This window comes from Phacochoerus africanus, chromosome 5 (genome assembly GCF_016906955.1).
Source record: "Phacochoerus africanus isolate WHEZ1 chromosome 5, ROS_Pafr_v1, whole genome shotgun sequence".
NCBI lineage: Eukaryota > Metazoa > Chordata > Mammalia > Artiodactyla > Suidae > Phacochoerus > Phacochoerus africanus.
This window is the reverse complement of record NC_062548.1, coordinates 75832265-75848420: the sequence shown is the minus strand read 5'-3', so window position 1 is coordinate 75848420 and position 16156 is coordinate 75832265. Positions and strand designations below refer to the sequence as shown.

General features: G+C 40.8%; 1 protein-coding gene across 3 annotated transcripts in view; it reads right to left on the bottom strand.

Moving 5' to 3' along the window:
• The window catches only part of PAIP2B (poly(A) binding protein interacting protein 2B), a 40583-nt gene that overhangs the window by 2186 nt on the left and 22241 nt on the right, over window positions 1-16156 (bottom strand). For all 3 annotated transcript variants that reach the window (XM_047781817.1, XM_047781819.1, XM_047781818.1), the window contains exon 3: window positions 1554-1702. In XM_047781817.1, coding sequence (XP_047637773.1) covers window positions 1554-1691 — 138 coding nt within the window. In that variant the 5' untranslated portion in view covers window positions 1692-1702. The remainder of the gene's footprint in view (window positions 1-1553; window positions 1703-16156) is intronic.

The following is a 16156-nucleotide window of genomic DNA, read 5'->3' as shown; positions in this document are numbered from 1 at the left end:
ATATATAGCTAGGATATTTTAGATTTCTTTGCAGATACTGTTAGCCCTTAGTGAAGCCCATGCTTCACTCTGGAGATTAAGTGTGATTTCACGGGCCTCCCACTTCACATTTGACCATCCCTTTCCTGCAGGCGGCCTGTGACACATTCACAGCTCACTCACACCACCACCAGAGGGCCGGTCAAGCAAAAATAATTACCCAAACTAGCAAAGTCATGAGTTCAAAGGAAAAGTCACTGGTAGCAAGACTTCAACATACCATTTTAACATACAATTAGCCATACTCAGGTAAATGAATTATAAAGTACTTAAAATAGCAACTGGAAAACATTTCCAAACCATAAGATTTAACATGACTGCTCAAGATCTGCCCTGACTCTCCCCAAGAGCATATCAACTCCCTGGTATGAAATCTACCCTCAGCCACAGGCACAACCCACAAAAAAGGTTTTACGTAGGCTTGGGTGGGGTTATGTGTGACAGTAAGAACGATCTATGTACTATTCCCACAGGCCATAACACAGAGAGCCCCGTGGGTGGAAACTGCTGGCTGCCCCCTAAACTTGCTTCCTTCTCCCTAAGCACCAGGCTGTTCCCTTAAAACCACATTTCCCATCTCCCATGCTGGATACTGCCATGCCACGGATCACACAATGTCCCCTGAAGGGATGTGAGTGCTTAGGCATTACTTGGTTAAAAGGAGATCCTCAGCCCTGACATTTGGCTCTCTCGCTTTCCTAGTGGCTAGACTTTCGGTTATCCTTCAGCTGCTCTGCTGAAAAAATGCCCTGGGATGGCAGAGCGACATCATGGAGGGAACCCTGTGATCACAGGATCACCTGTCTACTTGGAATGCTTACTTTGGGCTGTTAGCATCACAGAGATATAAGACAATGAATTACTGCTGGATCTCTGTGGAAGCAGGCCAGCCTTCCCCCACCTAATACACGCCTCTATCTCAGACCTGCATTCTGCCAGTCCTTGAGTTCCTATCTGGGGCATGCCAGGTTGGCCATCTGCACACAGCTGCTAAATAAAATCCACACCAGAATACCATGGCATTAGACCCTCTTTTAATTATTGTGGTAGAAAGATCTCGATATCTTTCTCTAAGGTATCTTCAATCTGGTCTTTTACCAGCTGAAGTTGCTTTTCGGTCAGCCGAGACCAGGCTTCTACGTATTTTTGTTATTCTAAAGCCAATGAGGGAGTTCCTGTTGTGGCTCAGCAGGGTTATGAACCCGACTAATATCCATGAGGATATGGGTTCAATCCCTGGCCTCGCTCAGTGGGTTAAGAATCCGGCATTGCCATGAGCTGTGGTTTGGGTGGCAGACTCGGCTCGGAAATGGCATTGCTGAGGCTATGGCTGTGGCCATAGCTGTAGCTCTGATTCGACCCCTAGCCTGGAACTTCCACATGCCTCAGGTGTGGCCCTAAAAAGCAAATAAACAGACAGACAAAGCCAATAAGCCCATTTCTCTTGTAACAGACAGATGGTAAAATGTTAGAGCTGGTGGATTACATCTATCATTAGCTTTCCACTTCTTTACCTGTCTGTTGAAGTCCTCTTCATTCTCCATCCACATGTACTCTGCAAATGGGTTTTCCTTCTCATCGTGCCCACTTAAGCCCTGGTCCTCTTTGGATTTTATGCTGGGTGATGTATTGGCCACACTGGATCCATTCATTATGACAGAGCCTAGACAGGAGCAAAAGAAAGGGTAAAATGATAAAGATTAAGGAAACGAAAAATTCTTGCAGATCAAAATGATGAACAGAAAGTGCTCGTCTGTAACTTTTACAAAACTAGCCATATCCCCTAGTGACCAACTATAAAGATGTACAATTCTTTAAGGGATAAAAGAAAAAACATCTAGGCTTAGTTAGCCTTTCTAGGTAAATGGGTTGGGGTTGTGGGGGGCGGGGGAGAGGGGGAATCCCTTCAAGCCAAATTTCTATAGGTTCTAGAACCTAACCAAGATCACTCAATTTCCTTAACATTATTAGGTAGAGAAAAATGCATTCTTTTATTTTTCTTTTATGGCCGCACCTATGGCATATGGAAGCTCCTAGGCTAGGGGTTGAATTGGAGCTGCAGCTGCTGACCTATGCCACAGCCACAGTAACACTGGATCTGAGCTGCATCTGCAACTTACACTGCAGCTTGTGGCAACATGGGATCTTCAACCCACTGAGTGAGGCCAGGGATAGAACCCGCATCCTCGTGGAGACTGCGTCAGGTCCTTAACCTACTGAGCTGCAATGGGAACTCCAAGAAAATGCGTTTTTTTTTTTTTTTTTTTTTGTGCAGCATACAGGAGGTTCCCAGGCTAGGGGTCTAATCAGAGCTGTTGCCATTGGCCTATACCACAGCCACAGCAACACGGGATCCAAGCCACATCTGCAACCTACACCACAGCTCACGGCAATGCCGGATCCCTAACCCACTGAGTGAGGGCAGGGATTGAACCCGCAACCTCACGGTTCCTAGTCAGATTCATTTCTGCTGCGCCATGATGGGAACTCCAGAAAATTCATTCTTAATAAACACTGTAAACAACTGCCCCTTATTCTGATTGTTAAGCTCTGTTTTTCTTTAAAACATATTTCAAAAAAGTATGCATGTTCATTATATTGAAAAGCAAAAAGGAGAAAAGGTCACCAGTTGTCTAATCATCCATAGTTAAAAATGGTTAACCATGTGGTTGATAGAAGTTTTCTGACTGCCCCCATGTTTGTACAGATACATACATGCACATCCATTCCCCAAGGACCCATTTTTATACTAACAGCATGAAGCTCCATCATTTGATTTGTCTCATTTCTTTGTTAATATAACCATACTATCATTTGGTGTGTTTCCAATCTTTCATTTTAAACATTTAAGGAACTTGTCCTCATTTTCCTAATGATTTCCTTAGAATAACTCCTAGAAATAGAAATGTTATATAGGAAAGAATGTCTGTGTCTTTTTAAACCTCTTGATTTATTGCCATGCTACCATAAGCATTTAAATTTCCACCAATTGCATGTAAGTGCCTGATTCTCTGCATGTATGAGTACTATAATCTTTCAAACCATTGCCAATTTCATAGGAGAGAACTTGAAAGTTACTGTTCACATTTACATTTCTTTGATTTTTTACTGAAGCTAAGGATTTTGAGATGTTTACTGCCATTCTATTTATTATTTTGTACTTTTTCTGCTAAAGTACTTTACTCATTTTTCTCTGAGTATATATGACTTATTTATCTTTTGTAAGAATTTTTATTATATGTCATAATTTTTATTTTTCATAAACTAATTATAAATAAAAATTACTTATTCTATTTGCTTAATTTTTTGGTGGCAGTTTTGGCTGGCTTAATTTTCAACTACAGCTTGTGTTTCTGTCTGTCTACGGCTTTTAAAGTATATACATATTGTTAACAATGTTTGCTTGGCCTCCAAATCCATTTTGATGTGTTTGCTGTCATCTGGAAAGTGTCTTTTTTCTGCTCATTTAAATCTTAAACATTGTTAAAAATCACTGCAGTCCTTGTTCAGTCTATACTATTTCCCCTAAATTCTTCTATGTAATGAACATGGTGTTAATACCACTTGTTCTGTTTCATATATATAATTTTTCTTTTTCCAATTAGATTCTTGACTCCTAAAATGCTAGATTTATATAAGTTCATGTATTTTGTAACCTACCTCAATATTAAGAACTCCATAAATACTATGGATCTTCATGTTTAGGTAACTTTCCCTTTCTAGCCTCTCCCCTTTTTCAATCTCAACTCAATCCCCTCCCCAACCCTGCCTGAAGCATAAATTATTTCCTCACTCATTTCTATCTTGGCAATATGCATGAAAAAGTCCTTCTCTGCTGCTGGGTATGCTAAAAAAATTATTGCTTACTCCCCTTTAAAGTTTTTGCAATTTTCTAACCTGTTAGACATTAGAAAAGCTAATCTTCTTAAAAGACAAAGTAAAATTGGGAAGAGTAATGAGAATAGATGGAAAATAATTCATTGTTCAAAAAGAATTTAAGGAGTTCCCGTCGTGGCGCAGTGGTTAACAAATCCGACTAGGAACCGTGTGGTTGCAGGTTCAATCCCTGGCCTTGCTCAGTGGGTTAACGATCCAGCTTTGCCATGAGCTGTGGTGTAGGTTGCAGATGCGGCTCGGATCCCGCATTGCTGTGGCTCTGGCGTAGGCTGGAGGCTACAGCTCTGATTGGACCCCTAGCCTGGGAACCTCCATATGCCAAGGGAGCAGCCCTAGAAAAGGTAAAAACAAACAAACAAACAAAAAGAATTTAAGGCAGAATCCATTTAATTCACTGCTGGTTTAATAGGGCACCTGGTATGAGATGCATCGGTTAAATGTATTTTAGATAGAGACAAAATACATCAATGATTATTCTAAATACTGTGCCAAAATAATCATTCTGTAAGGCAATAAAAGGGAGGAGAGGAGTTCTTTATTTTTACTGCTTCCATTTGTAGCATAACAATGACAGAAGCAAGTCTGCTCTAAATGCCAGGGCAACTGTATAAGCAGGTATTCCTAATCACAGAGACTTAGAGGTCTTGAGCCTTGCTGGGCAGCAGATCACACAGTCCTCTATCTCCAAAGACTCATCTGGCAGTCGTTTACCACCAACACAGTGATTTCTCACCACCTTTATGAAAATCATCCACAGAGCATCAGAGTTCAGTTTTCTAAAACATCTGCCTTTGCCCAAAATATAAATCCTGAGTGCATGTGAGCGAAAGGAAAAAGGGAAGGTGGAGCAAGAAAGAACAGAATAACCTTGCTAATTCAAGAGCACGTCCGAGCAACAGACTGCCAGGATTCACTTGTTCATGAGAAAGGGAATGGGAAATTACCACAAACTCAACATGGGGATATTACCTAGTTCAATGCAAACACTTTAGAAAAGTTGAAAACGATGAGATATGGGACTGTCAACGCTGGGCAAGTGGTTCTTTCCACAGTAGGCTATATAGTGTGGATTTGTATCTTATACCATTCTACCTGTACCTTCCACACAATTGGGCAGTTTGGTTTCTCTAAATCACTGCAATCCAACAACTTAATTAGTATTGTGTTTAACGATTTACAAAGTAAGTTTCATACCTATGTTGTAACTTAAGACACATAATCTGTCCAACCTCATTTAAAAAACAACAACAACGACGACCCAGACAATGCTACAGTAAGACCAAAGAGGTATTGGCTCAGGGGTTGAGCACACTGAGTTGCTGGGTTAGCTTAACAACAATACTGGTCTGTGGACCTACTGTAAGATAATGAACTAGTGTTTAACTCTCTATATTAGTTGGCAGTAGGGTGGGAATGGGCAGATTGTGCTGGCAAATGGTAACTCCTAGGTAAAGATGTTTGGGGAATGCCTTCCAACACGGGGAAGACACCAGGTAAGAAAGGACCATGGTCTGTAACTTCCATGACTTTCACGCTTTCAGAGTCACATGGAACATTCTCTTGTTTCCAGCTCCTCTCCAGCTCACCATCCATCATGCTTGCCCTCCCAGAGCACAGTGTTTCTCTAACCATCTCTTTTTGACATTTCTATTCTTTATTTCATTGGTCTTCCCACATCAAGGTACATCACCGTGAAATTCTAGTGTAGTGGAGGTAAAGAAAATACCCTCAAAGCTTCCAGAGATGGAGAAATGGTTGGTTACATAAGTGGAATCACAAATCAGAATGGCTACCATGTTGTCAGCTATAATATGGAGAAGTGCATGAGACAAGGAATTCAATCTGGTTAACAACGATGTGAGTGAGTTTATCTTCCCCCAATCAATCCTTCAGATGAGACAGCCATTCCAGTTGACAGCTTGCCTGTAACTTCATGAGAGAGAGACTCTGAGGTAGAGGCACCCAGTTAAGCTGCTCCTGCTCTGAGATTCCTGACCCACCGGAACTATGAGACAATAAATACTTGTTGTTTTAACCTGATAAACTTTGGGGTAAGTTGTTATATAATGAAAACAACATAGGTAGTCAATAAACACTGACAAACTAGCTTTGCCATACAAACCACCAGTTGCTAATTCTTTCCACTTATCTATCAAGAGAAAAAAAATGTGCAGTCTGAAGGAGGTCATTGCTCAAGAAGTTCTTCAAGAATTCAAGCATTAGACCTCAATAGTACATAAAGCAGTTGATGTCTGGTCTGTGTCTATACTGCATTATGAAATCTAATAACTATTTGAAACTTATTCCCCTTCCAACTCACTTTCACTCTTATATACATGACAAACATGCTGAAAATGGAAAATAACAATTGTTCATTTGGCAGAAGACGGGAAAGCATGTAGTGCTATCAAAACAGGAGTGCTAAGCTTCTGCCAAGCATTTGATTTAGCACCATACCAAAGTCAAGGCTTTGTGTTTAAGATACCTGGCTTGAAATAGGGGCTGCAGTTCCCAGCCACAAAGACATTTATTCATGGCTTTTGTTTGTTTGTTTTGTTTTTTAGGGCCGCACTTGTGGCATATGGAGGTTCTTAGGCTAGGGGTTGAATTGGAGCTATAGATGCCGGCCTACACCACAGCCACAACAATGCGGGATCCAAGCCATATCTGCAACCTACACCACAGCTTGCAGCAACACCAGATCCTTAACCCACTGATCAATGCCAGGGATCAAACGGGCATCGTCATGGATACTAGTTGGATTCGTTTCTGTTAAGCCACGGCAGGAACTCCCCCTTCACGGCTTCTAACATATCTAGGATACTTCTAGAATACATACTTCAGCAGTTCAATGCTTTGAAAAACCACAACTTTCAGATCCAACAAGCTCAGGCCAAAAACTGCTTATTTCTGAACATAAATGAGATTTTTTTTTTTTTTTAAGAAAAACCTAGATTGTGCCCAGGAATAATAGTTTGACTGTCAAGAATACTTGTGGTTTTTGACTGAAAAAGTCTATTGAGTAGTTGACATAAAAACTAGTTTCAGGAGTTCCCGTCGTGGCGCAGTGGTTAACGAATCCGACTAGGAACCATGAGGTTTCGGGTTCGGTCCCTGCCCTTGCTCAGTGGGTTAACGATCCGGCGTTGCCGTGAGCTGTGGTGTAGGTTGCAGACGTGGCTCGGATCCAGCGTTGCTGTGTCTCTGGCGTAGGCCGGTGGCTGCAGCTCCGATTCGACCCCTAGCCTGGGAACTTCCATATGCCGCGGGAGCGGCCCAAAGAAATAGCAAAAAAGACAAAAAAAAAAAAAACTAGTTTCAGAACTGTCATGGCTCAGCACAAATGAACCTGACTAGTATCCATGAGGACGCAGGTTCAATCTCTGACCTCACTCAGTGGGTTAAGGATCCGGCATTGCTGTGAGCTGTGGTATAGGTTGCAGACTCGGCTCAGATCTGGAGTTGCTGTGGCTGCGGTGAAGGCCGGCAGCAGTAGCTCCGACTGGACCCCCAGCCTGAGAATCTCCATACACCATGGTGCGGCCCTAAAAAGACAAAGACAAACAAACAAAAAACATAAAAAACTAGTCTCTACTCCTCTATTTCCTACAGTTCTGTTAATGTTATTCAGTCTGATTAATTCTATTTTAAAAATTAAATACTGTGGTAACAGTTTTATATTTTATTTTACTTCAAATATGCTGCAACTAGATTGAAGATTTGTCTTTTCCCAGTTACATCTTAGCAACTCAGGTAATTAGATGCACTCACTCACTAATATTCTGCATGCCTGTCTACCCTTGGCACTGTGCTCCACTGGCACTTAGATGGGGTGCACAGACTTTCTCTGGTGATATTTACATTCTCTCATGAGAGAGAAAACCACATAATTAAGAATAACTATTACTGAATTGAAAGAAGTAAAAGGATTATTACAAAACAACAGGAAGACCCAATCTGCTCTAGGAGTGGGGAAAGAGAAAAGGAAAAGTTTCCTTAAACAAACAACACTTAGGTTGATACCTGAAGAATTAATTTCTTTCTTTCTTTCTTTCTTTCTTTCTTTCTTTCTTTCTTTCTTTCTTTCTTTCTTTCTTTCTTTCTTTCTTTCTTTCTTTTTCTTTCTTTCCTTCCTTCCTTCCCTCCTTCTTCCTTCCTTCCTTCCTTCTCTTTTCTTTTCTTTTCTTTCAAGGCTGCACCTGGGGCTTATGGAAGTTCCTGGACTAGGGGTTGAATCAGAGCTGCAGCTGCCAGCCTACACCACAGACATAGCAACACAGGATCTGAGCCACATCTGTGGCCTATGCCACAGCCTGCAGCAATGGCAGATCCTTAACCCATTAAGGGAGGTCAGGGATTGAACCTGCATCTGTGTGGATATTATGTCAGGTTCTTAACCCACTGAGCCACAACAGGAACTCCTGATAGGTGAAGAATTTAAGTTAGCTAGCAATGGGGAGGAGAGTGAAAGCATTTGGAGAGACTAAGAAGCAAGAGGGAACTTTCAAGAACTAAAAGAAGGTAGGTATGCATATAACTGGAGGGTCAAAGATGAACCAGTGAGAAAATTGGCAAGGAAGAGAGTTGAGGTTGCAGAGGTAGATGGGGCCAGACCACACAGGACATTAGAGGCTACACGAAGGATTTTGGATATCATCCTAAAAGCAATGAAAGCCATTAAAAAGGGTTCTCAGTAGCATAGTGACAAGACTTGAATTATATTTTGAGATCGTGCGAGCTGCCATATGGAAAATGGGTTGGAGAGACCTAGTGTGGATAATGGGAGACCAGGAAGGCAGCTATGCACTCAGGTGAAAAAGAAGAAAAAGGTAGCTGCTTGAACTAAGATAGCAGTAAGAAGAGAGTAGGCAGATACCAAAACTATCTTTGTTTTGGCGAGGAATTGGGTGTGGGGAGACAGGGTGAGGGAAAGATCAAGGATAACTTTGGCACAAGCAGCGGGGTGGGTAGTAATGTCATTCACTGAGCTAATAAGGAACCCTGTGGGATGGACAAACATTTCTAGGGTGGTGGCAGAGGGGAGGTATAAAGGGTGACGAGTTCTATTTTGGACACATTAAATGCATAAGGCCTCTGACACACTTCAATGGTGATGTAAGTAGGTGCTCTATATGCACAAATAGGGGAGGTATGGTTCAATGTAGAAATCTGGAGTCGCTGTTTATATAAATAGTAACAGAGGTCATGGGACTAGAAGATACTGCCTAGGAGAAAGGGCAGCGTTGAGGTGAGAAGAGGGTCTAAGACCCAGATCTAACACGTGAGAACATTTTAAAAAATCAATTATAGAAGGATAATACAGAAAAGGAGACTGAGAAGGAAACTAGAAAAGTGTGCCATCACACAAATCAAGGAAAGACAGAATCCTAGTGTAGTGAGTTGAATGGTAGCCCCTGCTAAAGATATGTCCACACCCTCATCTCTAGAACTGTGTGAAGCCTACGTTAATTGAAACAGGGGTCTTTGTAGATATAACTCAATTAAGGTCTTTGAGATAAGCAGATCATCCTGGATTATCCCAGTAGGCTCTAAATCCAATGATAAATGTCCTTATAAGAGAGAAGCAGAGGGAGATCTGAGACAGAAAGGGAGGCAGAGATTGCAGTGATGTGGCTGCAAGTCAAGGAATGCCTACAGGCACCAGAAGTTGAAAAGGCAAGGAAGAGATTCTTCCCCACAGCCTCCAGGGAAAGAGTGCAGCCCTGCTGATGCCTTGATTTTCTACTTTTGGCCTCCAGAATTGTAAGATAATAAATTTATGTTGTTTTAAGCTATCAGTTTGCGGTAATCTATTACAGTAGCCACAGGGAATGGATACACCCAGTAAGGTGAGTGTGTTGAAGGCTGAGGTGTGTTGAAGGTCAAAAAGAAGGCTGAGGAGTATCCACAGAATTTAGGACCATGGAGGTCTCTGATGACCTTAATGAAAGCAGTATCCATGATGGAGAAAATCAAAAGACTGAAGTATGAATTGCAAGTGACAAGAAGTATCAGATATTCTTTCAAGGAGTCCATCTGCCAGGGAAAGGAATAGGAATGAATTGGGACTGGAGGGCTGAGAAGTTCCTGGACACTTTATTTTTAAAGACTGGAGAGTCTAAAACATGTTTGAATGTCCATAGAAAGACTCTAGTGAAGAGGCTACAAATAAAGGATAAAGAAGGAATAACTCAGTGTAGGCCATGGGAAGGTAGGAAAGGACACATTTATTTTTTAAAATAGTAATACATCCCCATAATTCAAAATTTAAATGTCTGGGATTCTTAATTAGTAACATATAGTTGCCTGGTGAGCATGAAGTGGGAACTGAGGGAAGGGCCTTGGGAGAGAGATTTTATCCATTTCAAAGCCTTATTCCATGAAATACCTTAACTCCACGGCAGGAGATTTTCACCTCCCTCGTGGCAGAAATGTAAGTCTCCTTGCCCAGACAGTTGCTTGATAAACCTACCAAACTCTAACTTTGTGACTTTTTGTTTTCTCTTCTAATTTTTTACAATCATATATGCATGTGTGTTTATACTGTTTAAAGCTATATGAGCAATACAGGAAATAATTTTATAAAGCCTCTTTTTTTTTTTTTTTTTGTCTTTTTAGGGCCACACCCATGGCATATGAAAGTTCCCAGGCTAGGAGTTGAATTGGAGCTACAGCTAATGGCCTATGCCACAGCCACAGCAACTCCAGATCTGAGCTGCATCTGTGACCCACACCACAGCTCATGGCAACAGTGGATCCTTAGCCCAATGAGCAACGCCAGGGATCAAACCCATGTCCTCATGGATACTAGTCGCGTTCATTAACCGCTGAGCCACAAAGGGAAGTCCCAAAGCTTCTTAAATTTATGTTGTCCACCAAAAAATAATGCAAGAGGCTGCAAATAGGAAGACTTTATTTGGGGTCTTAGGAATTGCAATTCAGGAGCTACGGATTCAGGTAACCAAAAAACTGTGTTCCAAGAAAAAGATAGAGTCAGGGGCTTATAAAGACAAAAAAGCATGAGGTTGTTACAAGTTGCCAAGTGAGAGGGGTGGAGAACATATTTGAAGACATAATAGCTGAAAATGTCCTTAACCTGGAAAAGGAAAGATATCTAGGTCCAAGAAACACAGACAGGCCAAAGCAGAATCAATCCAAAAGACACACTGTCATTAAAATGGCAAAAATTAAAGATACGGTAGAAATATTAAAAGCAGCAAGGGAAGAAGCAATTAATTATGTACAAGGAAACTTCCATAAAGCTGTCAGCTGACTTTTCAGCAGAAACTCTGTAGGTTAGAAGGAAATAGCATAATATATTTAAAGTGCTAGAGGAAAAAACCTACAACCAAGAATACTCCACCTGGCAAGGCTTTCATTCAGATTTGATAGATGAAAAGTTTTACAGAGAAGCAAAAGCTAAAAGAGTTTAGCAGCACCAAATCAGCTTTACAAGAAATGATAGAGGGACTTCTCTTAGCAAAAAATAAAAGGTCGCAACTGGAAGCATGAAAATTACAAAAGGAAAAAGCTCACTGGTAAAATCAAATATATAGTAAAGGTAGTAAATTAACCACATATAGAGATAGCAGGAAGGTTAAAAGACAAAAGCAGTAAAATCACCTACATCTGCAATACCAGTTAAAGGATACCTAAAATAAAAAGATGTAAAATATGATGTCGAAAGCAGTAATCATGAAGGAAAGGGATTTAAAATGCACAGTTGTTAAAAATGTGTTTGAAATTAAGAGATCAGAAACTTTAAACATGTGCGCACGCACATGCACAACACACACACACAGCTAGATATGTCTCCTTGTAACCACAACCCAAAAAATGCGTAATATGTAATATTATGTAAACACACAAGAAAGAGGAATGCAAATCTAACACTAAATATAGTCATCGAATCGCAAGAGAACAAAAGAACAAAAAAGAACCACAAAAACAATTAACAAAATGGTGATCAATGCATAATTATCGATAATTACTTTAAATGTAAGTAGACTAAATTCTCCAATCAAAATACAAAGAGTAGCTGAATATATACAAAGCAAAATCCATACATATGCTGCCTACAAGAGATTCACTTCAGATATAAAGAACACATAGACTGAAAAAAAAAAATAGACGGAAAAAGGTATTCAGTGCAAATGGAAATCAAAATAAAGCCAGGATAGCAATACTTATATCAGACAAAATAGACTTTAAAGCAAAGACTGTAATAAGAGACAAAGAAGGATATTACAGAATGATCATAGGGTCAACCCATGAAGATATAACAACTGTAAATATATATGGCACCCAACAAAGGAATACCTAAAGCAAATATTAACAGACACAATGGGAGAAATCAACAGTAATGCAATAATAGCAGGGGACTTTACTTACATCGATGGACAGATCACCCAGACAGAAAGTCAACAAGGAAACATTAACCCATGACACATTATGCTAGATGGACTTAATAGGTATATATAGAACATTCCATCCAAAAGCAGTAGAATATATTCTTTTCAAATGCATATAGAACACTCTCCAAGATAGACCACATGCCAAGCCACAAAACAAACTTCAGTAAATTTAAGAAAACTGAAATCATATCAAGCATTTTTTTCAGACCACAATGCTATGAGACCAAAATCAACTACAAGAAAAAAACTGCAAAAAACACAAATACGTGGAGGCTAAAAAAAAAATATACTACTAAACAACCAATGGAACACTGAAGAAATCAAAGAAGACATTTTAAAAAATATCTAGAGACAAATGAAAACAAAAACACAATGATCCAAAATCTTTGGAATGCAGCATGAGCAGGAAAGTTTATAGTGATAGAAACCAACCTCGGGAAATAAGGAAAAATCTCAAATGAAAAACCTAAACTCGGAGTTTGCATCATGGCTCAGCAGAAACAAATCTGACTAGTATCCATAAAGATACAGGTTTGACCCCTGGTCTCACTCAGTGGGTTAAGGATCTGGCATTGCTGTGAGCTGTGGTGTAGGCCAGCAGCTGCAGCTCAGATTCGACCCCTAGCCTGGGAACCTCCATATGCCACATGTGCAGCCCTAAAAGACCAAATAAAATAAAATAAAATAAAGGAACTACAAAAAGAACAAACAAAACCCAAAGTTAGTAGAAGGAAAAACATCATAAAGATCAGAGCAAAAATAAATAAAACAGAGACTTAAAAAAAAAAGAAAAGAAAAGAAAAGAAAACATCAGTGAAACTAAGAACTGGTTGCTTGAAAAGTTAATCAAATTTGATAAATCTTTAGCCAGACTCACCAAGGAAAAAATGGGGGGGCAAATAAAATCAAAAATCAAAAAGGGGAGTTCTCTTGTGGCGCAGTGGGTTAAGTAAGGATCTGGCATAGTCACTGCAGTAGCTTGGGTCAGTACTATGGCACAGGTTTGATCCCTGGCCTGGGAACTTCCATATGCTGCAGGCATAGTAAAAAAAAATGAAAAAAAAAAAGGAGTTCCCATTGTGGCTCAGCAGAAACGAATCCAACTAGTATTCATGAGGATGCAGGTTCAATCCATGGCCTCGCTCAGTGGGTTTGGGATCTGGCATTGCCGTGAGCTGTGGTGTAGGTTTCAGACATGGCTTAGATCCCATATTGCTGTGGCCATGGTGTAGACCAGGAGCTGTAGCTCCAATTGGCCCCCTAGCCTGAAAACTTCCATATCCTGTGGGTATGGCCCTAAAAAAAAAGAAAAAAAAAGAAAAAGGAGAAGCGGAGAGGTTACTTCCAACACCGCAGAAATATAAAGAATCATAAGATATTACTACAAACTAGCTACATGCAAATAAAATGGTCAACCTAGAAGAAATGGACAAATTCCTAGAAATGCACAATCTCCCAAGACTAAACAAGGAAGACATAGAAAATAGGTGGGAGAGGTAGGAGGGATGGACTGGGTGTTTGGGATTGGCACATGCACACTCAAGTATATGGAACAACTGGCCAAAGGGGTCCTGCTGTATAGCACAGAGAACTCTACCCAGCATTCTGTGCTAATCTATGCGGGGGGGGGGGGGGGGGGGAATCAGAGAGAATGGATATGTGTATATATATGACTAGGTCACTTTGTTGTATGGCAGAAAAGATCATAGCCTTGTAAATTAGCTATACTTCAACAAAACTTTAAAAATTTTATGCAACAAATAATAAAAAAAAAAGGGGGGGGGAGATGTTGAAGACCATGTAACAGTAGAACTCTGCAGAAGGCAAATATCTGGGGACTCAGAGTTTAAAAGTAGGGTCTCCTTCAAAGATAAGATGAAGGACTTATGCATCAACCATGTTATTCTACTAACAGCTGCACTATGTCCTAGATACCCCCTTTTGATATTACCAAGAAGATAGTCTCATCATTGCCCATGCCTGTCCCTGCCCACTAATCTTGTCACCTTCATTAATTCATCAATAATAATCTCATCACCTTCCTTAATAAAAAGATGTGGGCTAAAGCCTAGGCCTTTGTTCTGCAGAACAGAGTGCCTCCTGGTCCCCTACTTTCTAAATGTAAAATAAATAAATAAGTAAATAAAATAAAAAATAAATAAACAAAAGTTAGGAAAAAAGAAACTATGAATAGACTAATTGCCAGTAGTAATATTAAGTCAGTAATTTAAAAACTCAATAAACAAAAGTCTAGGACCAGATAGCTTCAAAGGTGAACTCTACGAAACATATAAGGAATGTTCCTTTTCAAATTATTCCAAAAAAAGGTGCAGAGGGAGTTCCTGTTGTGGCGCAGTGGAAACGAATCTGACTAGGAACCATGAGGTTGTGGTTTGATCCCTAGCCTCACTCAGTGGGTTAAGGATCTGGCATTGCTGTGAGCTGTGGTGTAGGTTGCAGACACAGCTCAGATCTGGCGTCGATGTGGCTCTGGCATAGGCTGGCAGCTACAGCTCCAATTAGACCTGGGAACCTCCATATGCCATGGCTGTGGTCATAAAAAGAAAAAAAAAATTCATCCTATGAACCAGCATCACCCTAACACTAAAAATTGACAAAGATAATAAACACACAAAAATTACAGGCCAATATCACTGATAAACACAGAGGCAAAAATCCTCAATAAAACATTAGCAAACTGAATCCAACAATACATTAAAGGGATCATATACTATGATCAAGTGGGATTTATCCCAGTGATACGAGGATGGTTCAATATCTGCAAATCAATGTGGTATACCACATTAATAAACTGAAGACTAAAAATCATCTGATCATCTCAGAAAAAGATTCTGAAAAAATTGAACTTAAGCTTAAATTCTGGATGGGATTAAGATGGCAGAATAGAAGGACTGGAGCTCAACTTTTCTCCTAAAAAGAACAAAATTTACAACTAAATGCTGAGCAATCTTCAACCAAATGGATCAGACTTTCAAAAAGATATCCTACTCCAGAAGACAAAGAGGAGACCACATCAAGAGGTAGAAGGGGTGATTACATGATATAAGCAACCCCATACCTCCTGGGTGGGAAGCCCCACAGACTGGAAACTAACTGATTCACAGAGACTCACCTGGAGGAGTGAGAGTTCTGAGCCCCACGTCAAACTCCCACGTGTGGGGATCAGGCACTGGGACAAAGAGCCCCTGGAGCATCTGGATTGAAGGCCAGTGGGGCTTGTGTGCAGGAGCTCCATGGGACTGGGGGAAACAGAGACCCCTTTCTTAAAAGGCGCACACAGACTTTCACATGCACTGGGTCCCAGGGCAAAGCAAAGTCTCCATAGGAATCTAGGTCAAACCTGACTGCAGTTCTTGGATGACCTCCTAGGAAAACAGGGGTAAATGTGCCTTGCTGTGGGGGAAGGACATTGGAAGCAAAGCTCTCAGGAATATTCAGCAGCTGCCTCTCTCTGGAGGTGGCCATTTTGGGAAAATCTGGCCCCACCCACCAATGCTGAGAAGCCCCAGGGCAAACAACAATCCAGGTGGGATCATACCCAACCCATCAGTAAACAGGCTGCCTAAAGACCACCCAGGCACACAGCTGCCTCTAATCTCATCCAGAGACAAAGCCCCAGAGGGTTAGGAATCAGCTCCACCTACCAGGGGGCAGGCATCAGCCCCTCCCAGCAGGAATCCTACAGCAAGCCCCCCCACCCCCACCAACTTCAGCCACAAGGGGGGCAGACGCCAGAAGTAAGAGAGGCTCTGCTATCTATAAAAAGGTCACCACACCAAATACTG